Source organism: Grampus griseus, assembly GCF_964374135.1.
Source record: "Grampus griseus genome assembly, chromosome: 1".
NCBI lineage: Eukaryota > Metazoa > Chordata > Mammalia > Artiodactyla > Delphinidae > Grampus > Grampus griseus.
The window spans coordinates 130,596,526-130,621,845 of record NC_139017.1 but is presented as its reverse complement, the minus strand read 5'-3'; the positions used below and the strand labels follow the sequence as shown (position 1 = coordinate 130,621,845).

The window sequence follows — 25,320 nt, the reverse complement described above, 5'->3', positions numbered from 1 at the left end:
CCACACCCTCTCCAGAATTTATTGTTTACAGACTTATTTTTAAATTACTTTTGGCTTTTCTCAGTGCTGTTTTCAAAATCAAAACATTACTGATTTGTCTCAAGACTTAGTAAAAATCTGAGGTCAGTAACAATCTCTTTTTATACCTTGTTTTCCAGCATCTCTAAGGGTCATTAAGGCGTTTTGAGCTTGGTTGGAGACTTCTCTTGGTTTTTAGACATTTTTCTTTAATGTGTTTAAGAATTACATAGAGATATGTTTATAAAAAAAGAAGTGATGACTCCTTGGCTGTATCACAAGACTTAGATTTTGTAGATGTGACATGGAGCCCAGTCAACTGCATTTTATACACAACTACCTTGGGTGATCTGTGGACCACACTTTGGGAAACACTGGTTTGGGTGTAATGGTGCTGTTGCAGAAAGGTCTCACTGGGCGTATCCATCAAGACTGATGATGTGTGATCCAGCCACTATGGAGAACAGTACGAAGGTTCCTTAAAAAACTACAAATAGAACTACCATACGACCCAGCAATCCCACTACTGGGCATATACCCTGAGAAAACCATAATTCAAAAAGAGTCATGTACCAAAATGTTCATTGCAGTTCTATTTACAATAGCCAGGAGATGGAAGCAACCTAAGTGTCCATCATCGGATAAATGGATAAAGAAGATGTGGCACATATATACAATGGAATATTACTCAGCCATAAAAAGGAACGAAACAGTTATTTGTAATGAGGTGAATGGACCTAGAGACTGTCATACAGTGTGAAGTAAGTCAGAAAGAGAAAAACAAATACCGTATGCTAACACATATATATGGAATCTAAAAAAAAAAAAGAAAAAAAATGGTCAGAAGAACCTAGGGGCAAGACGGGAATAAAGATGCAGACCTACTAGAGATTGGACTTGAGGATATGGGGAGGGGGAAGGGTAAGCTGGGACAAAGTGAGAGAGTAGCATGGACATATATACACTACCAAATGTAAAATAGATAGCTAGTGGGAAGCAGCCGCGTAGCACAGGGAGATCAGCTCAGTGCTTTGTGACCACCTAGAGGGGTGGGATAGGAAGGGTGGGAGGGAAACGCAAGAGGGAGGAGATATGGGGACATATGTATATGTATAACTGATTCACTTTGTTATAAAGCAGAAACTGACACACCGTTGTAAAACAATTATACTCTAATAAAGATGTTAAAAAAAAAAGACTGATGATGTGAACCTATATGTTTGAGCATGGGTGCAAATGTAACCATCTTCCTTAATTAGGGTGTATTAACTTTCCTGCATGCTAATTTCATTTTATATTTTAAGCCTAAAGGTAGTCAGTGAGCTTGCACTTTGCCTTTGTAGATAGATCATTTGTCAACTGCATCTGCCTCCCTGAATGATTGCCTTGCCCCACATCCCTCATTATCAGAGGGATTTAGCAGACTGGTCAGTTTTATCATAGCATGAAATAAGGAATTGGGATGAGATTTGTGAAAATGAGAGGCAAAGATAGCCCACCTACAACTTCAGTTTAAACCTGGCCTAATTGCCCCAGTATCTGAGACTTAGAATAGAGAATCTGGCCTAATTAATGAGGACTTTGGATTCCATTCCTGGTTTTGCTGTTTGTTTCCAATTGACCTCTCTCATCCTTGGTGTCCTTGATCATGAATGCCCTGTTCTGGTTTGTTTCCTTCTCCAAACTAAATGTGTTTCTTAAGAGTTTAGATAGCAATTACAGGATCTTTCTTTGCCTGCTGTTAAGTGAAGGAAAGAAACAGCCCAATCATATTTGGAATTTCTTATGCTTTTGATGGTACCTAATTCAGTCTTTATTCCTTTCTCTTTTAATTCACCCTTTTATCCTTAGCAGGTAGCCTAAGGCCTGGCCCAGAGCAGGCATTCAATATTTTTTTTTTTCTTTAGGAATGAATAGAGTGGAGTCGCTCCTTTCTCTGATTCCTTAAGTTCCCTTTTCTATTCCAGCTGGCACCTTAACCCAGTTTATATCCATTTCCTATCACTCTTGGGTTGCATAGTAATGGCCTCCTAAATGGTCAGGTTCCCCATTCCTCTCCTCTGAGCCATCCTCCCCAGAGTTGAGTGCTACTTCATCCTCAAAGAGCGCTCAAAGTGTTTCGTCCCTCTCTGCCTTATCTAGCAGCAGTTCCAGGCTTACTTCCCATTCATTCTTGAGCTCCAGGCCGAATTCAGCTGCTCTCTGTTGTTGATACCACAAACCAGCCCATTTAAACTAAATCGTCACCTCCTTGTGCCTCACTCCTTGTCTTCAAGGATCGGACCTTAGTTTCCTTGTTCCTCTTAACCTTCCTTTACCTCAGATATCCAAACAGTTCATAAGCCTTATTGATTTTTTCTTTCGAATTATTTCCTACCACCACATGCGAGCTGAATTCTAATTTTTTCTCCACCATTTTTTTTTAATAGTCTTTCTCTTGGTCTTCCTCTTTTCTCATCTCTCCTCTTCAAGTTGTCCTATGTGTACTGCTGCAAATTAATCTTCCAAAGGCTAGACTATGGGGATTGCCTGTGTGTGTTCTAGGTCTCCCCCTAAATCATGAATTCCAAAAGGACTGAGGCAGGTTTCAGAGTTCACTTTTGCCATTGTACCACATGTGGACACAACATGCTTCTCGATCTTTCTTATGTGGTGGGTAAGCATATGGGATTTGGAGTGAGGCAGACCTGAATCTGAACTCTAGGTCTGCCAATCCCTAAATGCGAGTTTGGGCAAGTTCCATAACCTCCATGATCCTCAGTTTCATCATCTGTAAGATGGGATGATTATACCTTATAGGATTGTTAGGAGGGTTTTATTTTGCTTTTCTTGTAGTTGTGAAAATTTTCAAACATTTGCAAACCTGAAGGAGAACAGTGAGTGAATTCCCATATATTGTTCTCCTGGACTTAGTAATTAACCAAGTTTTGCTGTAGTATTTGTTTTACCTATCATTTATTTTTCTTTATTGAAATAGTTTAAAACCATTCTCAGATTTGTCATTTCATTCATACATATACATCTCTAAAAGTACAACTATAATATTGTGCAATGTATATTATACAATATGTATAATTGTGTATATATACAATACATATACACACAGTATAACCCAATACTTGTTTGGTTTTATCTAATATATAATCCATAATCATAGTTCTTTATTGTCTCAAAATGTAGTTGGCTTGTTCAAATCAGAATTCAAACAAGATTCTCACATTACATTATTTTATTAAGTCTCTTCCCACCAAACAGAACATTACTACCACCCAGAATCACTTCATGCCCCCCTTTGATTCAGTTTCTTCTCTCTTCCCCAAAGGTCAACACTGTCACTGTCTTGACTTCTAAAACCATAGATTAGCTTTGCCTGTTTTTAAATTTGATAAAAATGGAATCGTGTGGTGTATACACTTTCCTTTCTTGGTTTCTTTCACTCAACAGTATGTTTCTAATATTCAAACATGTTGTTGCCTATAGCAGTACTTGTTTGTTTTCGTTATTGAATAAAGTTCCACTGTATGGACATGCCACAATTTGTTTATCCAATTTACTGAGAATGGATGTCTTGAGGACTATATTTCATAATACCAAATACACAAAGGGATCAACATAGTGTCTAACAGAGAAAGTTCAATTGATATTAATACAGTGCCTTATGTTTAAAATTTGCTCATTGCATATTGCTTCATTTGAATTTTGTGTCATCTAATGGGAACATTTTCGATTTTCACTATCGAGTATTTTTTTTCTCACACTATGGTCTCTTAAGGAAATAATTGTAATGATTCTTGTTCCAATTGACAGCCTGAATTATGTCACTTTAAAATTATGGTTGCTTTCCTTTTCCATTCTTGTATCTAAAATGGATTGAATTTTTGTGAATGAAAGGAAGGAAATGACTTAACTTCTCTGTTTTCCTTCCGAGTTCTGTATATACTTTTTGTTTAATTCTAGCCCTGACTCTCACCTGAGATTATTGACTCCAGAGCCGAAGTCTTTAGTTTCAGATCCCTATTTTACCACTCACTAGCTGTGTTACTGTGCAGGTTACCTATCCTCTCTGTGCCTTTGTTTCCTCGTCTGTAAATTTGGGGATAATAATACCTATATTACAGGGTTTTCATAAAAATTAAATGAGTTAAACTATAGTAAAGTGCTTAGAACAATGTCTAGCTGTTATTTTCATACTTAACTGTAGTTCTCATGTTTTGTGTCTCAATTAATTTCTAAGTGTAGGTCCACATGATATTATCAAATTTATATACTGGCAAAAACATCTATATTTAAGAGGAAAGTTTGTTTATTTGTCACGTCAAATATGGTTTCTTTACGCTGACACATTTTCATTATTTTCTTTATTTGGTCTGGAATTTCACTTGAGATTTGCTCCTTCCTGCTAGAGTTCACGTGCTGTTTCTTCTGATTGGTTATGAGTTTTTTTCCATATGTTTTTACTTCTTAAATCTGCATGTACTAACAGAGAACTGAAAGTTGGTTACTGTGTAAGAAAATTAGATTAAGAGATGCTTCTCATAACCTGATTATTTAAAAGTGGAAAGGTTGTATTTAATGTATAAGAAACATATTTAAGTATTTCCTCTGTATTAAATTATTTTGTGTTGTTTGGAAACAGACCAGGTAACTAAATTCTTCTAAAATTGTATTGGGTCATTATTCTGGTGCGTTGAACATTTGTTATTAAAACACTGGGCATTGACTTGAATTGTTTCTTTCTTGGGAGAAAGGCTCCGTTACTTAGCAACACCTGATATCCTATGATGATACGAAAACACCCTGAGACCATACTGCAGAAATCTTATTGGCTTTTGTGGACAAGGAGAAACACTGATGCTTTGATACAGAATTATGAGCAAATTGGGATTCCTTTCTTCAGATAACATTGTCACAGGGCTGGAAAATCCATGTTTAAAGCAAGTGTGCCTATTCAGCTGAGTCAAAAGACTGTTCTCCCTCTCTAGTTATTCTAGTCTGACGTTCATTCAGAGGTACTTCAGTAAAGCCTGGTGCCAAAAGAAGTGGGTTACTTATCTCCTAATCTCTGTATTTAGAAATGGAAGGCATCTAGGTTATTTGGGATAGGAACTACTACCACGTGACTAACACACTGTGGAAGTCAATGAAAGTCAATATAAAGGTTGGCTGTTTGTTACAAATATTCCTAGGAAATACCGGTAACAGGTATGTTACTAAAAGCTAGTACTTACATGATTTGTGTGTGTGTGTGGAGGGGGGCGGGTGTTTGTGTATAGGAAACAAAGTATGGGTTCTTTGTATTTTTTTTTTCTTAATTTTAGAGAAGAAACTCATTGGCTTCAAATATTATTTTATTATTTTTAATAGTAGTATTATTTTACTCTTTACCCACCTCTTCAATTTTTTTTAGTGAAATCAAAATAAGTTTTAGGAAAATTGTTCTCTTTATACCTTTTCCCCCCACATATCCTTTTCCTCACTCACTGGTTGCCATGGAAACAACTCCCTGCAGCTCTTAGAGCAAATGCCAGGCAGTGTGGGTTTCCCCTGTAGTGGGATCACATGTCTGAGGCTGTAGAGCAGTTTGTGCTGACTCAGCCATGCACAGGATGACCTCAGCTATGATTTCTCTCTTAAATGCTGAGTGAGCAAACTTGCTTGTGGTGTCTTGATTTTTCCAAAGATGAGAATTCAGGTCTGCTTTCCCCGCACACACTAATTTTGTTTTCCTTCTCCCCTTTTGAAATTCTAGATCACCTTTTTTTTTATACCCACAGAGTAGAAGCAATTGGTAATGGAAGTTACGGAAAACATCTGAAATTGGAGAAGGAGAGGTGCAGCCTAGGAGGAAGGGAGATAGAGGGAGAAAGACTGAGATTGAGATTTCAAAGTCATCTATTGTATAGTCAAGATAAATCTCTTATTTAATCCTGAGGTATGATTATGCAGCCAGATATAATCTCCATATCAGATTAGTTTTGTGTCAGGCATATTTAAAGGCTGCCTTAAATTTGGTATCTGTGAACTTTATGGTTGACTGTCATGTCCGCTGTAGAAAAAAGTTTTTGCATTGCATGGGAGATTAGTCTGTTATTTACAGACCCAGCTGCCCGTGAGAATAATCTAAGGACCTTGTTACAAAGAAAACTTTACCCTGTTTCTAAATTTTTCCCCAGACTTACTGGCTCAGGATCTGCTGGTGGAGCCCAGTCATGATTCTGTTTTATAGGCTCTAAGGGTAATTTTTAGGTAGCCAGCCTGGCAGGTGATCTAAGGAGACTAAGCCTGGGAACCACTGTTTTGAGTTCCCCTAAGTGAACTTATTATTTAAAATTCTACCAGTCTAAGAGATAGCTGTGATGTGAGAGTACAAAGCTCTTAGGTTCAGCAGACCTGGCCCAAACACTGGCCAAATCACCTTAACTCTCTGTCAGTCCACTCACCTGCAAAAGGAGGTGTTTACAAAGATGTGGGAAGGATTCAATGACATGATGAACTGCGAAATGTTTTTTTTCATGTAAGGAGATAAACGATAATATGAGTATTCTAAAGATAGCTTCTTTTACTGAGGGAAAAATTGGAAATCATTTTTGTTCTTTGAGGTGTTATTGGGGAAATTTAACATGATTTGGTAAAGAAAAATTGAACTACAAACTAGAAGACCTTAGTTTCTAGCTATAAATTAGCATTATAGCATTATATTCATTTCTTCAGTCTTATTTTTGTTTATAAATTGGGGAGGCGGTGCGTGCTGTAAGAGAAGGTAGCTTTACACGATACCTTAGTTTCTTTCGCTTGATTTAAAAGTCTCTGGTTTTATGATATGGTGAAAACGTGGCATTTAATTTATCTGAAGAGCTGGACCTGTCATCTTTCAAGTCCCTTGTAGTTATGGGTTTGAATCAACATTGTAGGATAACTCAGATTCTGAGGCCTGAACATCATAATACAAATTTAACTGAAAATTAATGATCATATGTGTTACAGAGCATTTGGCATTTTTTGTGTGTGCATGACCACAATCTCCTTTGTTACACTTACAAATAAAATACTTGTCCACAACATTTTCTTAAGACTTCATTTTTTTAGAGTAGTTTAGGTTCATAGCAAAATTGAAAAGGAGGTACAGAATTTTCCATATACCCCCTGCCCTACACATACATAGCCTCCACTGTCATAAAAATCTCCCACCAAAGTGGTACATTTGTCACAATTGATTAACCCAGATTGACGCATCATATTCACCCAAAGTCAGTAGTTTACCTTAGCATTCACTCTTGGTGTTGTATATTCTAAGAGTTTGGAAAAATGTATAATGACATGTATATATCAGTATAGTATCACACAGAGTACTTTCGCTGTTCTAAAAATCCTCTGCACTCTGCTTCTACATCATATTGAAACTGGAATGCAAAGTTGTCTTCGTTACTAACATATTATTATTTTTTTTTAACATCTTTATTGGGGTATAATTGCTTTACAATGCTGTGTTAGTTTCTGCTGTATGACAAAGTGAATCAGCTATACGTATACATATATCCCCATATCCCCTCCCTCTTGCGTCTCCCTCCCACCCTCCCTATCCCACCCTTCTAGGTGCTCACAAAGCACTGAGCTGATCTCCCTGTGCTATGCGGCTGCTTCCTACTAGCCATCTGTTTTACATTTGGTAGTGTATATATGTCCATGCCACTCTCACTTCGTCCCAGCTTATGCTTCCCCCTCTCTGTGTCCTCAAGTCCATTCTCTAGGTCTGCGTCTTTATTCCTGTCCTGCCCCTAGGTTCTTCAGAACCATTTTTTTTTTTTTTTTTAGATTCCATATATGTGTTAGCATACAGTATTTGTTTTTCTCTTTCTGACTTACTTCACTCTGTATGACAGACTCTCGGTCCATCCACCTCACTGCAAATAACTCAATTTCATTTCTTTTTATGGCTGAGTAATATTCCATTGTATATATGTGGTATCTGGCATTTTTATTGTCTTACTGCTCTTCCTGTTTCATGATGCACCAAAAAAAAAAAAAAGAGAGAGAGAGAGAAAGAAAGAAAAGATAAAGTATCAATCTCTTTGCTTTTTGAGTTTCTTCAGTTTAATAGAGTTGATTTTTAAAATATATTGTATACATAGTCCTAATGGATTTTGTTACTTTTGAATACAAATCCAAAGAAGAAACAAACCATTTTTCTACTTCCTTTAACTGAAAGAATGCATTGTCTTTGAAACAAATTGCATGTGTCTAATGGTTTTAGGTCTCAGATGGCTTTTATGTAGCATTGTTTGGGGTTTTGGCAGAAATGTAGGCAGAGCAATTGAAGAAGACCTTAGAAATCATCTGTCTATGCTTCCAACAGGCGTATATTGTATATGTTAACCACCTAATATATGTCAGGCACTGTTAAGTGCAGAAGACAGCAGTGTGCTACATGTACAAGGAACTTCGTGGAGTTTATATTATAGGATAGGGCAATAGAAAGAAAGCAGAAATCTAAAAAGATACTTTCAGATAGTACTGTGAAGACAGACAAAACTGGGTTTGCATCCTTATTATATCAGTTTCTAGCTGGGTGACCTTTGGCAAGGTCCGAGTCTTATTTCCCACATCTAGATGCAGTGATGATAATTTCTACCTGATAGGGTGGACTTTTAGCATAAATGGAGAAAATTTATTGGACGATTTTAGTGCAGTTTCTGCAACTTAGCAGGTCCCCAATAAATTATTACTGAAACTTCATAACTATTCAAGGATACTCAGCTCTTAATTGTTCTAGGATTTGCTTCTTTGCTGAGCTCTGTTTTGTTGAGCTTACCCCCTTCTCCTATTTAAAAAAAAAAAAAAAAAGATAATTTTAAAAGTCAAGGAAAGCTGAATAACCCATGTTTAGGTAAATAAAGTTGGAAGAAGTTGGATGCAGGATTATTGGAAATGTCAGCTAAAATGAGTTTTAAGCATTATGCAGGAGAAGTTATATATGACCAGTAGAATGCGAGTTGGCTAGAGTATCTATGATATTCAGTGTAGTTTGCAGACATTAATTGGTTTTCCTGACGACACAGTGAAATGGATGGGTGACTTCAGCTGCTGGTATTTTTCTCATAGTTTTTCTCTCTCTGAATTAGAATTATTGATATGTATGCTTGTCTTCAATGATAGATTTTAAGGTTCTTGAAAACAAATTCAGTAGTGTGCCCTTCACATCACAAGCCTGACATGAATTTGGATTCAATCAATATTTGTTAATTGAAAAAATGGGAATATGCCAGTGTCATAACAAAACAATTGGCCAGAAAAATAGGGCTGGAGGTTTCAAAAGTTTGGGGTAACAAATCTACAACTTAGTCCCTTGGTGGAATGTTGATAAGGGAACCAATTTTTTGAAGGGTCTTTTAAGCCTAGAGATAGGGTCTTGTTTTTGTTTTTTTTTAAATAATTGTCATAAAATATACATAACAAATACACCATTTTAACTACTTTTTTTTTTTTTTTTCGGTATGCGGGCCTCTCACCGTTGTGGCCTCTCCCGTTGCGGAGCACAGGCTCCAGACACGCAGGCTCAGCTGCCATGGCTCACGGGCCCAGCCACTCGCGGCATGTGGGATCTTCCCGGACCAGGGCACGTACACGTGTCCCCTGAATCGGCAGGCGGACTCTCTGCCACTGCGCCACCAGGGAAGCCCCTTAACTACTTTTAAGCGTACAGTTCAGTGGCATTAAGTACATTCACATTGTTGTGCAACTGTGACCACCATCTACCTCCAAAACTTTTTCATCTTCCCAAACTGAAACTGTGGAAAGGGTTTTAATTCCACACTTGGCTGGCACACAGTTTTAAAGCCACCTCAATGACCTATGAACCATGGGACAATCACTTGAAACAGTGTTGTTGTTCCTTTGCTCCTCAAGAAGTTGTCCTTGGGACTCCTCAATATAAGTAACTCAAAGAAGGGAATCCGGGGAATAATGATGCTAGAGCCCCTTCCTCTCCTGATTCCCACTGGAGGACTGTGTGCCTGCTTCCTTCATGCCATCATGGGGAACCACTGTTTCCTTTCACAAGTCTCAGTTTTCCTCAAGATAGACAAGGTTAAAGAAGAAAAAAGTAGCTTTGTCACCAATTTTAACTTAAAACCTCAATATAACTAAATGATGAAAATGAAATCATGGTTGTGTTGTTCCCCTAACATTTGGACCGTATGTCCTAGGAATTTTTAGTTAACATCCATTTTAAGGTAACAACCTTATTTTACAAATAAGTTAGTAGAGGTTCAGTATTTGGTCCAAGGAACCAGTGGTGTTAAGTGCCTCAGCTAGGACTTGAACCAAATTCTGACCCTTTAGCCCTTGCTGTTTCTATTCAGCCACAAGAATGCATTGATAGAGATTCACCTTTGGTAGCGCAATTTGAGTTGTTCATCATTTGTGATAGAGCCACATTTTACCAAAGGAGGATCCCTCGTGTCATTAATCATTTACATGTCTAAGCAGTTGAATGTATAGTTAATGGCTATAAAGGTTATTTTTTTTCTCTGAAGGTTGAACAAGTCAGACACATTTTGGAACCTGGAAGTCTTTTTATATTAATTTAACACTAAAACCTTTCTCAGCTCATTCTTTTTTTCAGTCCCCAGGGGCAGAAGATTGCACTAAATATAATCCTTCATAGCATGTTACCATCACTGGCCATCTGAGAGTCCTTGTTTGGTTTTCTTTGCTCCCTTGTATTCCTGTCTGTTTACACCCAGTATAATTAACCATACTAATGTGTTAAATATTTGTGTTTTTGTATGTGCACTTGCAAAATATGTGTTGTGGTTTTTGTGCAGAATGTTAATTCGCATAAATATTATTACATAATGATGTTGACCCCATTCTGTTTTTTCCCCATTTCATTCAGCACTATTTTGAAAATATCTTTATGTTAATACTAACATTAATTTATTATTAACTATTAATTTATGTCAAACACAAGAGAGCTTTAAAGTTATTTTATTTTATTTATTTTTGCGGTACGCGGGCCTCTCACTGTTGCGGCCTCTCCCGCCACGGAGCACAAGCTCTGGACGCGCAGGCTCAGCGGCCATGGCTCACGGGCCCAGCTGCTCCACGGCATGCGGGATCCTCCCGGACCGGGGCACGAACTATGCCCACTGCATCGGCAGGTGGACTCCCAACCACTGTGCCACCAGGGAAGCCCTAAAGTTATTTTTTGTCATTATAGTTTTTCATAGTTTTATTGCACTATGTCCAAAGGCACAGCCTGTATGATATTGATTTTTTTGAGACATATTGAAGTTTCTTTTATGATCCAATACACAGTCTGTTTCTGTAATTGTTCTGTGTGTGCCTCCCCCAAAATGTGTACTTTCTGTCTGTCATATGTCACAGTCTCTTACATATAATACCTTGAGCTTATTATGTTGTTAGTCTTCAGTTTCTTTTTTTTTTTAATCTTTTGCTGCTTTATTGTTTTCTGAGAAGTATGCGTTAAAATTTTGTTTTATTTGTTTCATTAACTGTGGTATCATTTCTTAACCATCTTACCCTATAAATCCTGTAAACAATACAGGTGAAAGTATAACTGCTCTGGTTGAATCTGGGAGAACAGGTCTTAAATCGAGTGTCCCCCCAAGGCCCCATCCCCAGAGTACCTCAAGGCACTTCTGCAGAGTCCATAAACTGGAATATTATTTCTTTTTTTTTAAATTTATTTATTTTTGGCTTCATTGGGTCTTTGTTGCTGCATGCGGGCTTTCTCTAGTAGCAGCAAGCGGAGGCTACTCTTCATTGTGTGGGCTTCTCACTGCCGTGGCTTTTCTTATTGTGGAGCACGGGCTCTAGGTGCGCGGGCTTCAGTAGTTGTGGCACACGGGCTCAGTAGTTGTGGCTCACGGGCTCTAGAGCACAGTCTCAGTAGTTGTGGTGCACAGGCTTAGTTGCTCCATGGCATGTGGGATCTTCCCGGACCAGGGCTCAAACCCATGTCCCCTGCATTGGCAGGCGGATTCTTAACCACTGCACCACCAGGGAAGCCCTGGAATATTATTTCTGTAAACAAACTGTCAATTAATCTTTTAACCTTGTACTCTTATTTCTTGTCACCCACCCACTAACCCAAACAATTTTCCGTTCAAAGCCAGATGGGCTTTCACGTTCTCTTCCTCACCCACCTGCATAGATGCTTTTCCCCTTGTCATTACATCTACCAGGACTCTTCTTCACATAACCAAACTCTGTACCTTATTCAAAACCCTTCTTGTTTATGTAAACACTGAAAACAGTAACTCGAAAAGATATACACAACCCAGTGTTCATAGAAGCATTATTTACAATAGCCAAACAACCTAAGTGTCCATCCATAGATGAATGGGTAAAAGAGGTGTGGTATATATATACACAGTGGAATACTACTCAGCCATAAAAAAGAAGATCTTGCCATTTGTGACAACACAGGTGGACCTGGAAGGTATTACACCAAGTCAGATAGAGAAAGATAAATACTGTATGATTTCCCATAAACGTGGAATCTAAAAAATAAAACAAATGAACAAACTAAATAAAACAGAAGCAGACTCATAGATACAGAGAATAAACTGGTGGTTGCCAGAGGTGGGTGGTGGTTGGGCAAAATAGGTGAAGGGGATTAAGAGGTACAAACTTCCAGTTATAAGTAAGTCATGGGACGCAATGTACAGCATAGGGAATATGGTCAATAATATTGTAATATCTTTGTGTGGTGACAGGTGGTTACCAGACTTATTATGGTGATCAATTTGTAATGTATATAAATGTTGAATCACTGTGTTGTACACCTGAAGCTAATATAATATTGTATGTCAACTATACTTTAATTTAAAAAATAAGAGAAAAAAACATTCTCAAATTCTGCTTCTTCCATAAAATCTCTTCTAGCCATATCAATTCTTAGAACTCTAAAAGCAATTATTTCTAGTGCAATTAATTTAATGTTTATTCACTGACCTAATTCACTAATCATTTATTATTTATTCAGTGACCAGCACTTGTAGTGGTTGGAATTTCTATTTACATAACTGTAGTTGTTTAATATTTGTTGTATTTGTTTGCTTCCCCTATTTTGCTGTAAAAGCATCTTGAGGGTACCATGTGTTTTGTATGCTCTGTTAAGGTACCCACATAGTGGCTTGTTCTTAGTGGTTGACCAACAAAAATACTTCGAGTTTATTTACTTCAGTGTTGATATGAATAATTTTATTTCTAATTAGAGGACAGTTTTATTACATTGCAAGTTCTTTGTTTTATTGTATTTCGCTAAATGTGTTCTTTATTATTAATAATAAGCATTATCAGTGAAAGTTCTTTAAGATTCTCTTCAAATTCCTTGTAAAGCCGGCAGATTTAACCTCTTTATAAAATAAGCAGTCATTAAAAAATAAATAAATGAATAAATAAGCAGTCATTTATCATTCTTTCAATATAAATTTTTGCATAAAATAGCTTTTATGGTTTTAAATTTATCTCCTCTTATAAGGCAGTGTTATATCTGGTAAAGTGATGAAATGCACTAGGCTGTCTTCCTTCCCCTACCCCTTAACACTAATTATTCAAGTTAAGTTTTCAACTTGGAAGGTTCCTTCTAAGGACAAGGAGCTTAAGTCAAGTGTTAGAGCGTAGAGAGTTTCAGAATAGTCACAAGCTACTGCTTGGTTATTCAGCTGATAAGATGATTACATCACACGATGGATTAGTCAGCAAACCTCTGAGCCCTGGCAGCACACCTGGCCTGAGCTGGTGCTGTGTGGGGTACAAGGCATGTCTAAAGCAGTATCATTCCCAACACTGACCTGCCAGTGTGGTTTCGTTGCACAGAATCGACACAAGTGAAGTATAACCAGCCAAATCCTAAAATAGGTAATTTAGAGCATAAAGTGGAGATTGCAAGGTGAGACAGAAGATCAAATAAAAGAATTATAAAATACCTGTAAGTCATGAGCCGTTAAGTTCTTTAACGTGTATTTTATTTAATTTACCCAACTTCCATGAAGTGGGTATTATCATACTCATTTTAAAGAGGAAAAAAGTGGAATTCCATAGAGGTAATATAATGTATTAATTATTGGACATTGAGTAAGTGGTAGATTTGTGTATTGAATTCAGATCTGACAAGTAAATCAACATCCTTAGTTCCCCTTGTTTTTACTCACATAGCACCCAATATTGTTTTGTACCCTTTGTATACTTTAAAGAAATGTAATTATTTAGAATTAATTGTTGATTTTCTTTCCTACTGGACTGCAAGTCCATGAGAATAGAACCATGTCTGTTTTGTTCAGCACGATATCTCCAAGACCAAACACTTTGCTTGTTAACACAGCTGGTAATCAGTATATATTCTTTGTTTCCCTTTTTCTTTTTTTGGAAGTTGGGGGGTGGCGGGGTAGTGCAGGGAGGCTAGGGTTTCCACCACATTGTGTTGACTCTCTTAGGTAAGAAAATAATATGTAGAAAGTCTAGGCCAGTGTGAACCTGAACAATCAGGGAAGGTTTTATGGGTGAGCCAACCTTGTTAGATGGAGATAAAATAATTTTTAACTGTAACCTATATATAAGGCTTTGAATGACGTCAAGTACTTCGCTCTCAAGAAGGGACAGTTCTTTGTAGAGGCATCATCAAAGATGGGGAAATGCCAGTATCTTGCTAATATAGATTCAAGTGCTCTATTTAAATTTTTTTTACCTTTTTTTTTTTAATAGAAAAAATCAGGCAAAGATATGCAGACCTGCCTGGAGAATTGCACATTATTGAACTTGAAAAGGATAAGAATGGACTTGGACTCAGCCTTGCTGGTAACAAAGACAGGTCACGCATGAGCATATTTGTGGTGGGAATTAACCCCGAAGGACCCGCTGCCACAGACGGGCGAATGCGTATTGGAGATGAACTGTTGGAGGTGAGGGGCATATATTCTTTTTTTTTTTTTTTTTCCTATTAGGCTCATTTGATTCTTCTAATAAAATCTGTCCAGTTACTTTCATTATAATGATCACATAAGGGCAAAATCCATCCATATATTTATATATACTCTGTATCTAATATGTCCATCCATCTAGGGGCATATATCCTGAGTTTCTGTTCTGGTGAGATGAAGGGGTATAGAGGATATTGTATAGGAAAATGAAGTGAAGGGGAAGAATGTTATAAATTACATTTTTGTCAACTATTTATTATCATTTTCCTAAGCGAGAACAAAAATCATATTGTTGCTTACAGTTGCTGTTTGCTGCTTGAGTAAAAACTAATCTCACAGGGACTTTCCTGGCGGTCCAGTGGTTAAGACTTAATGCTTCCACTGCAGGGAGCGCAGGTTCAATCCCTGGTCAGGGAACTGCATGCTGTGTGGCATGGCCAAAAACCAAACCAAAACCAAAACAAACAAAAACAAAAAAACTAATCTCACAAAATAATTTAGGGGTCCTTAAGTAAAATCTCATGGAAACACATTAAAAGAATAGGGCTTGTTTTTAAATATAAATTCCAAAAGGTTCAAAACTAATTTGTGATTAATCTGATGTTACTAGTGTTTATCAAAATCCTCTTCAGCTTCTGAATTAACCGTAAGTATGACATTGCTTTTTGTTATTGTTGTCAGTTTTTTGTGAAGGTGTTATAGCCGACAAAACTTTATGAACTGGTTGTCAAGGATTGGTTAATATCTGTGAAGTTGGTGATGTGGTTAAGGCCACAGGTTAAGGAATAAGATTTCTTATTTAGGAATAGGAGAAAGATAAGAGAAGTTCAGAAGATGACTGATCCTCTGCTACTGCTCTGGATGAGTTCATCAGTAGTCTGAAAAGGTTATCCTCATTTTCTAAGCTTAAAGTCAGGGCTTCTGCTCTGAATTTATCTTAGTTTGATATTTGTTTGCCTGTTCCTCATTCAGCTAACAGTTTTTTGAGCGTCTCTTAAGACTGGACACAAAGAGATGAATACATCCAGTCCCTTCATTCAAATAGCTCACATTCTCGAGGAAGAAAAGAGACATAAAAAGATTGTCGCATAACAAAAATGAAAAAAAAATTATAACAACAATCGTAACAAGAGCAATCTGTACTTGGTACCAGACATAGCTTTACTGCTGAAGTCACAAAGTAAATGAGGTGCTGGGATTCAGTATCAGGCAGTTTGACTTCTTAGCTCCTTGTTAACCAGCGTGCTCTAAGGCCTCTTGGATAAAATGCTCCAACACTTGGACATTTGGGGGAGCTGAATCACAGAGGTACCGAGTGTCAGACTGCTTACTTAAAATGAGGGCTTTACTAATTTTTCATTTTACAGTTTCCTCTTCAGACTCAGAATAGAATTCATAGTCATCCACAGTGTGACTTGCCTAATAATATCTACAGCTAAAGCTGATCAGACACAACTGTGGGGACACTAGTATCGCCCTCTGTCTTCTAAGCCCCAGTAGTTTCTCCCCATCTAAAACCTGTTTTCACAAAGAAGTCACTTATGGAATTACTTTTCTTTGCTTGTTCTTTTGTAATATAGCATCATGAAAGGGACCCACATGGGGTAGTAGCACTGATTAGCATAATCATTATGTAAATAAAAATCAAAGGTGACAGTGTGTATTAACCAATATAATTCATTGCTTCACGTTCATTTCCTTTGGCTCATGTTTAGAGATTTCTTCATAAACGAAACTGAAGTGATAGTGGTGGTAATAAGATGAAAGTAAAAGCTAATTTACTGAGTTATTCCTAGCATTTTACCTATGTGCTCGCACATTTGTATTCAGTATTCTTAAGAGCCCTATATGGTATGTACTGTTGTTATCCCCATTCTGTGGATAAGAAAACTGCATAAGTAACTTACAGAAATAAGTTACTAAGAACCCAGGCTTGCCAGGCTCCAAGAACCATGCTCTAGCCACTGAAGTATACCGCGTTCCCCATGGTGCTTCAACCAAACCCAATCTGTTTAGATCCACGAGAATCCTGATTTATGATGCCATAGGCTTTAGGAAATCATGTATATTAAATCATTCTCTTGTATTATATGTACCTAAACACGTACTTCCTGTCTCATGTGGTACATGGAAATGTTCCAAAAGCTATACTTTGGAACATGAAGATTCTAGTTCTATTCTCTCTCTAGTTCTATTCTCTCAAGACTCAAGATGGAATGGCCGATGTGATCCAGACCAACAGGAGAGCTGGTATTTTATTTCTCTGTCTGACATTTTATTAGATAGAGGTAACAGATGAGCTGTGGCTGCACTGAGAGTGTTTTACAGACCATACAGAAAAGTCCACACTCTGCAGGGCAGTAAGCACTGGACTAGGAAGACCTACTTTATCTTTTTTTTTTCTTTTTGCGGTACGCGGGCCTCTCACTGTTGTGTTGTGGCTTCTCCCGCTGCGGCGCACAGGCTCCGGACGCGCAGGCTCAGCGGCCGTGGCTCACGGGCCCAGCCGCTCCGCGGCATGTGGGATCTTCCCAGACCGGGGCATGAACCCATATCCCCTGCATCTGGCAGGCGGACTCTCAACCACTGTGCCACCAGGGAAGCCCCCTACTTTATCTTATCCCAGTTCTTTCAGTTATTTGTTGCATTTCAGAAGGGGCTTAAAGTACATGGCACGTGGTTGACTGTTAATTAGATCACATTTCCTTCCTTAAAGACAGAAACTTTAGGTATTTGTTTTCTAGGCTAGAGGCTAGAAGAGCTCTCCTGACTGAAAAAGAATATTAACATCTTGCTATTTCAGGGCCCTCCTATTCCTTCCTTTGACTTTCTGGATTTGGTCTTTTGTTGCTATTCAGTAACTTCATCTTTGTTCAGAGATGAAAAGAACAAGATTAAATATGGTAATAAGTTAATCGCCCTGCACTCTCCACTGAGTCTCTTATTTAAATAAAATAAAATAAAATAAAATATGTTGGAACACAGATTCTAGCATCACAGACCTTTGGCTAGTTATTTATTTTCTCTAACCCTCAGTTACCTCCTTTATCAATTGGACATTTTTCATTTATTCAGCAAGAACTTTACTGTGCATCTGTTGTGTAGGAAGAAGTATGTGAACACGGTGCGATTTTTTCATTGGTGAACAAAATCCATGGTCCTGTTCTCATAGAGCTTACAGTCTAGTGATGGTATAGCCTCAACCTCAGAGGATGTTATGAGAATTAATGAGAGAAGATATGTCAAGTTTTGCCACAGTATCTGGCACCTGGTAATACCATAATGAATTTCAGATGATAATATTTATAAAATAATATTTTCATGTGGATTTGTGTATTTTGGTTCCTTTTAGCTTGTTTATATTAATACATTTGTCTATGAAAGTATGTTCCAGAGGGAAGCCACCTTCTTTTTCTTCCATAGCTCCATGCAGCATCTTGAAAACCTGAGAGAGTAGAACAGTGCACATACTGAATTCTTATGCAGTTATAAGTCATCTTCTCATATGCTTCTGGCTCTAGGTCAGGGATGAAAGGAAAAAACTCATGTGGGAAATATTTTTTCTGGTTTATTTAGGGCTGAGAAAAACTTTCAATCATTTCTCTATGATATGTGAAGAATTTGTATATAGCATAATATCAAATCCAGTGTGCTTCTGAACTGAGAATAAGACATCGATTTAACGATGAGTACCAGGAAAGCTGGAAGCAGTGTTACAATAGTTGTTCTTTGGATAAGCAGTGTATTAGATTGCAGAAGGACACTGCATCACGAAGGAGGCATTTACAATGGGCTTTTAGATTATGCTTACGAGATTTCTGGGCTAGAGCAAACCTTTTGTATTTGCTTACCCATTCACACTCCATTTAATTTTGTCAAATGAGGTAAAGTTATCCATGTCTTCATTATTCTTCCAACTCCACCATTGTGCTCATGTTGTTTCTCATAATTGCTTTTGTTTTATCATTATGTTATTACTTTGCTCACAGCTTCTTTTATTTATAGTTGATCTAACTACTTTTAGACCCTCAGATGAGGCTAATTTATAGAAAGTAGAAACGAGAATGGTCAAACATACACTGTAGCTTCTCTGAAGTGAGAAACTCTGCATCTCTACTCGAGCCCCATCCGTGACTGATTTTTGGCATGACACCCGCCAGCAGTTTTGTTGCTGTGGGACTGCATCGTTACAGTGCTAGAGCAGTCCGCGAGTTCTGTCGATTTATGGCTCATGTATAAAAGAAATCTTACATTGAGCTCCCAGAAGACAATGTGATTAAATCTCAGCTTCTTTCCCCTTTAGTGTGATGCTGGTGTAGGGGTTCTGAATTAATTTCAAAAGGCATTAACATATAATTACCATGTAGACTGGAATGAGACTTTCAGTAGATTATTGGCTTTCCCTCAGCAATTAGTCCCAGAAAATACACAGGCCTGGGCATGGTGCTTTCATATGAATATAGGATTTATTTATAGTCTTCCCTACAGTGAAAGTGTGGGGATAGAGAGCTGATCGCGCCCTGTGGGGAATTGGTGTGACTTGTCAGGTGACAGAGGCAGCCAGAAGGAACAGTGTGGTGGCACAAGAAGTGCACAGTGGATGGGGCTAGCATGTCTGGCTCCCACACCCTTCAAGACAGAGGAGGAAGTTTGTTCCCTTTATAATATTTACCTGCGGCATAGTCTAAATTAAATCTTGTTAATTTTGCGTGTGTATAATAGGTTTATTTAAGAACAATTAAAAATTAAAAGTATGAATACTTTCCATATTTGCCAGGGATAAAGACCTAGAACTACAGGTAAACTCAGATCTTTTTGTCTAGTAATACTTATTTTATAAGAGGAAAAAACTGAAACCGTAAAAATTAAATGACTGACCCAGGTAGCTGTAGCTGCTTTAAGACAAAACTCCTGTCTGAGGGTCCCTGCCACCACACCAGTCCCAAAGGTTGAGTCTTCACTCTCTGCTTGTTGCCAGTGAATTATATTTGGAAGACTTAGATGCGATTTAGAAGTACACTACAGTAGTGAATAAATCACCAGCTCTTAGGCATCCATAGATAAGATTCTAATTTACAGTCAAACGTTTCTATCATCTTAGATTGGCTCTTTTAGATTACCATACATGGATGTAATTTTATAAAGTACGCTTCTTAATGAAGTAATTATTCCCCAAGAGACCTCATGGAATAAAATATTCCATTGTGGAAACACTAGTTTGAGGAGAAGAAAGAACAGTAAAGGATTTCAAAATTGCAATAAAATTATTTTTCCTATGTTTTATTAACAAAATAGGTTTATAATAGCTAAAAGTGCAAAAATAAATTGATTGACCAAATTTTTTTATTGTGTCCGTGGTGTCAAAACATATCAAATTTTACATTTTAAATAAGTGATTTATTGTATGTCTATTATATCTCAATAAAGCTGCTAAAAAATGAGTTGATCAAACCTGACAAAAACCATGAGCAGGTCCTGAATATGACCTTCCTATATACAAAGCTAAAGTCACCCCATTTTCTGACTCTCAAAATAGTCTCCAGCCTAATTCACAGCTCTGAAAGTCAAAAGAAGAATGTGGTGCTGGCTGAGTGGTCAGCCTCACACAGAAAACTGTCCTGGGACCCCTGATGTGTATACATTTTTCCTTTCTTCCAAGTGCAGTCTCCCTGGTCATTACAGCATTATAACCAATAGCTGTCTGCGTTTTGCTGAATCATCTTCCCTAAGTAATCCATTGCATTACATTCAATTTGAGTTACAAAAAGATGAGATTATTAAAAGAAATCACGGGTAGGGGAGCTCTATTGGGAATTGAGCTAACATTGAACACTTACTATTTGCTAGGCAGTGCTAAATTCTTTACATGCATTCTCTTTTATAACAAAAGTAGGTGCTATTTTAATACCCATTTTACAGATAAGGAAACTGAAACATGAGGGGCAGAATCAACATGTAGACACTGGCTTTTCTGGCTCTAAAGGCTATGTTCTTGAGTTTAGTTCTGGATTGATAATGATTCTAGACAATAACCAGTGAATTTCTCATCATTTTGTAGTTTTGGTAGATTTAGATTAATGCAGTTAATCCAATGCCAGTTTAAAATATCTGAGATAGGACTTGGTGGTGCAGCGGTTAAGACTCCACGTTTCTACTGCAGGGGGCGCGGGTTCGATCCCTGGTCTGGGGAACTAGGATCCCACCTGCCGTGCAGCGCGGCCAAAAGAAAAAAAAGATAAAATAAACAAATAAATTTTCTATTAAAAACTAAAAAAAAAAAAAAATCTGAGATCGTTTCTCACAGTGCAATACCCTGTTAGTCTTTTTATCTTCAAATTTAATGCCACTTGGATTCATTAAAAGAAGAATGCAGTCAGTGAAGTTATAGGCATCTCTTAAGAACCAAAGAAGAAGAAGAATGTTTTTTTTGTTTTGAGATTGTTCTTGCCCAAGTTGAGAGCTTTCCCCTTCAGTGCCATTATAGAGTTCAGATTTTATTTCAGGCCGTAGGAAATATTATGGAAAACCTTGCTCATATAGTTTGGCCTGATTCTTTTCTGTGTTTCCCGGAGTGAAGTCTTTGAGCTCTACTCTTGGCCATTTCTGTTTCTGTCTTTGGCTTGTCGGGGGAAGTGTTTTGAATTATTCGGTCACATGTCATTATCTTTATGCTGCTGAAATATTTAGGCTAAAAATCTATTTTGTTACTGATCTTTTGGAGGAATGGCAATCACTTAATTTTTATTATTGCAGTCCTCGTTATTGCTCCCCAAAAGCTTTGTATGGGATCGCTACAGTGAGCCACGTTGTCTTAAAATCATGGCGAGAAAGTGGCATGAAAGAGAAAGTAAAAATGAGGATATTCGAAGGAACTCAATTACGGTGGAAGATTATAAAAAAATAGGCATAGGAATGTATGCAGGGGAAGAAACATGCCATTTGGAAGGAATCAGTGGATTTCAGCAGTGCCTCTCAAGACTCTCCTTAATGCAGTTTTCCCTCGGACCCTTACATGACATATTGGGATAGTTGTCCAGGCCTCTGGTCTCTCCTTTTTCCAATTTCTTGCCCACTCCCTTCCAGCCCCACTCATTGTCATACTGAAATGCAGGCTGGAAAGACATGCTCTTCGGTTATGGAAGAGTGTTTCCTTATGTCAGCCTCATCATATAATTTATTTCTGTATTTTGCTTTATTTGCACAATAGAAATTTCTTACAGTCACCATGCAATCTTAAGACACAAAGCCTGAAAGAAAAGTGTTAATGAAATTCTTATTCCAAGTTTGACTTACTAACAGTATCAAACACCTGCTTGAACTCATCACAAACATGGGTCCTGTATGTGTGTTTTAATTATAGTTTTTAAGAGACAGGCCTAAAATCAGTAATCCAACCAGAAAAGCAGGTGTTCCACCCAAAGCAGTAAGCATATGCCAATTTCTCATTAAGTCAGGAAAAATTATGCATTACATGTCAACCCCAGACCAGACGTCAGTTTCCTAAAATGCAACTAAGACACAGTAAAGATATTGTATGTAGGTAACACGTAATTATGTTAAGATGTAAAGTGTCTGATATTGCTTCAGAATCACAAAATAATATGATGCTAACACACAGTTGCTTTGTATGCAGTAACATGGCTTCTGTTAACTCTGCCAGCATCTAAGCTGTACATCCTCCTTGTTGACACTGAGTTTGTGTCTCAAAATATCTTCCTGTGATCCTGTACTTGAAATACAGCTCTGACCTTTTCCCTCACAATGTTTTGTTTAAAATCTTTTGCTTTGTATTGGGAGTATAGATATAAATTTTTCCTTTATAAGCATTTATTGAAAAATATTGTATTGAGAGAGATGTAGATTCTATGAAGTTTGAGTATTAAAAATCAAAAGGTATGGGAAAATGTTAACTGGGGAGGTATACCCTTATATGTTTTCTGCCCTTTTAAAAAAGCTTTATTATGGAGGTTTTTTTTTAATCTACAAAATAAACAGAATAACATAATGAAATTCTCTTGTTAGCCATCACATTGATCAACAATTACCAATACTGTCATTTGTATATCACCTATACCTCCATATACCCACCCCTACTCAGAAAATATTATTTTTATAGTCCTGTGTGTATATGTATGTGTGTTATAATTTACATAAAATGAAATGCACAGATTTTATCTGTACAATTTTGACAACTGTGTACACCTCTATAACCCAAACACCTATCATTTCCATCTCCCCAGAAACTTTTGTGGAGTATCAATTCTTCTCATTTTTAATTATTTGTCTTTTTATAATTGAATTGAATGTAGGAATATATTCTGGAATATATTCTGGATACTAGTTCTTTATCAGATATATGGTTTATGGATCTTTTCTCAATCTGTGGCTTGCCTACTTATATTCTTAATGGTATCTTTATATGTATAGAAGTTCTTAGTTTTGATAAAATCTTTATTCATTTTTTTCTTTTATAGTTGTTGTCTTAGCTAAGAATCTTTGCCATCCTTCAGGTTGCAACACTATTGTCCTATATAGGCTTTATAATTTTAGCTTTTATATTTAGTTCTATGATTCAGCTTGAGTTATTCTGTGTATGTGGTGTGAGATAGGGGATGGGGTTTATTTTTTCCCCAGCTGAATATCCAGTTGTTTCGGCACCATTTGTGAAAGACTTTTCTTTCCCATCGAATTCCTTTGCACCTTTGTCAAGAATGAGATGACCATGTAACTATACGTATATTTTCAGGCTCTCAGTTCTCTTCTATTAATCTGTTTATCATTTATGCCATTACTGCATTGCCTTGATTAAAATGTATCTTTATAGCAAGTCTTTAATTCAGGTTGTGCTAAGTCCTTTGTTTTTTAAAATTTTTTATAGTTGATGTAAAATTATAGTCGATTGTAAAATATTACATACGTACAGGTGTACAATATAATGATTCACAGTTTTAAAGGTTATACTCTATAGTTATTATATAAAGTACTGGCTATATTCACTGTGCTGTGTAATATATACTGGTAGCTTATTTTATTTTATTTTTAATTTTTGGCTGCGTTGGGTCCTTGTTGCGCGCAGGCTTTCTCCGGTTGAGGTGAGTGGGGGCTACTCTTCGTTGTGGTGCACGGGCTTCTCATTGCGGTGGCTTCTCTTGTTGCAGAGAACAGGCTCCAGGCACGTGGGCTTCAGTAGTTGTGGCATGTAAGCTCTAGAGCGCAGGCTCAGTAGTTGTGGCGCACAGGCTTAGTTGCTCTGCAGCATGTGGGATCCTCCCGGGCCAGGGCTCGAAACCATGTCCCCTGAATCAGCAGGCAGATTCTCAACCACTGCGCCACCAGGGGAGCCCAGTAGCTTATTTTATACCTAATAGTTTGTACCTCTTAATCCCCTATCTCCATATCACCCCCCCCTTTCCCTCTCCCCACTGGTAACCACTAGTTTGTTTTCTATATCTGTGAGTGCACTTCTTTTTTGTTATATTTACTAGTTTGTTGTATCCTTTAGATTCCACATATAAGTGATATCATACCATATTTGTCTCTCTGACTTATTTCACTTAGCATGATACCATCCATGTCCATCCATGTTGCTGCAAATGGCAAAATTTCTTTTCTTTATGGTTGAATAGTATTCCATTGTGTATATATATCACATCTTCTTTTCCATTCATCTGTTGATGGACACTTAGGTTGCTTCCATATCTTGGCAGTTGTAAATAGTGCTACTATGAACATTCGGGTGTATGTATCTTTTCAGATTAGTGTTTTGTTTCTTTCAGGTATATACCCAGGAGTGGAATTGCTGGGTTATATAGTAATTCTATTTTAGGTTTTTCGAGAAATCTACGTATGATTTTCCATGGTGGCTGCACCAGTTTACATTCCCACCAACAGTATTTGAGGGTTCCATTTTCTCCACATCCTTGCCAATGTTTGTTATTTGTGTTCTATTTGATGATAGCCATTCTGACAGATTTGAGGTGATACTTGACTTTGTTGTTTTCTTTTAAATTATTTATTTATTGAATTATTTTTATTGAAGTATAGTTGATTTACAATATTATGCCAATCTCTGCTGTACAGCAGAGTGACTCAGTTTTACACATAGGTACATTCTTTTTTAAATATTCCTTTCCATTATGGTTTATCCCAAGAGAATGGATATAGTTCCCTGTGCTGTACAGTAGGACAAATGTTGTTTATCCATTTATTATTCTAAATGTAAGAGTTTGCATGTACCAACCCCAAATTCTCAGTCCATCCCTCTCCCTCCCCCACCCCCCTTGGCAACTACAAGTCTGATTTCTATGTCTGTGACTCTGTTTCTGATTTGTAGATAGGTTCATTCATGTCATATTTT

General features: G+C 37.3%; 1 protein-coding gene across 8 annotated transcripts in view; it reads left to right on the top strand.

The window, feature by feature from the left end:
* Positions 1-25,320, top strand: part of PATJ (PATJ crumbs cell polarity complex component) — a 357,190-nt gene that overhangs the window by 192,596 nt on the left and 139,274 nt on the right. For all 8 annotated transcript variants that reach the window (XM_082652883.1, XM_082652885.1, XM_082652881.1 and 5 more), the window contains one exon: positions 14,749-14,945. In XM_082652883.1, coding sequence (XP_082509009.1) covers positions 14,749-14,945 — 197 coding nt within the window. The remainder of the gene's footprint in view (positions 1-14,748; positions 14,946-25,320) is intronic.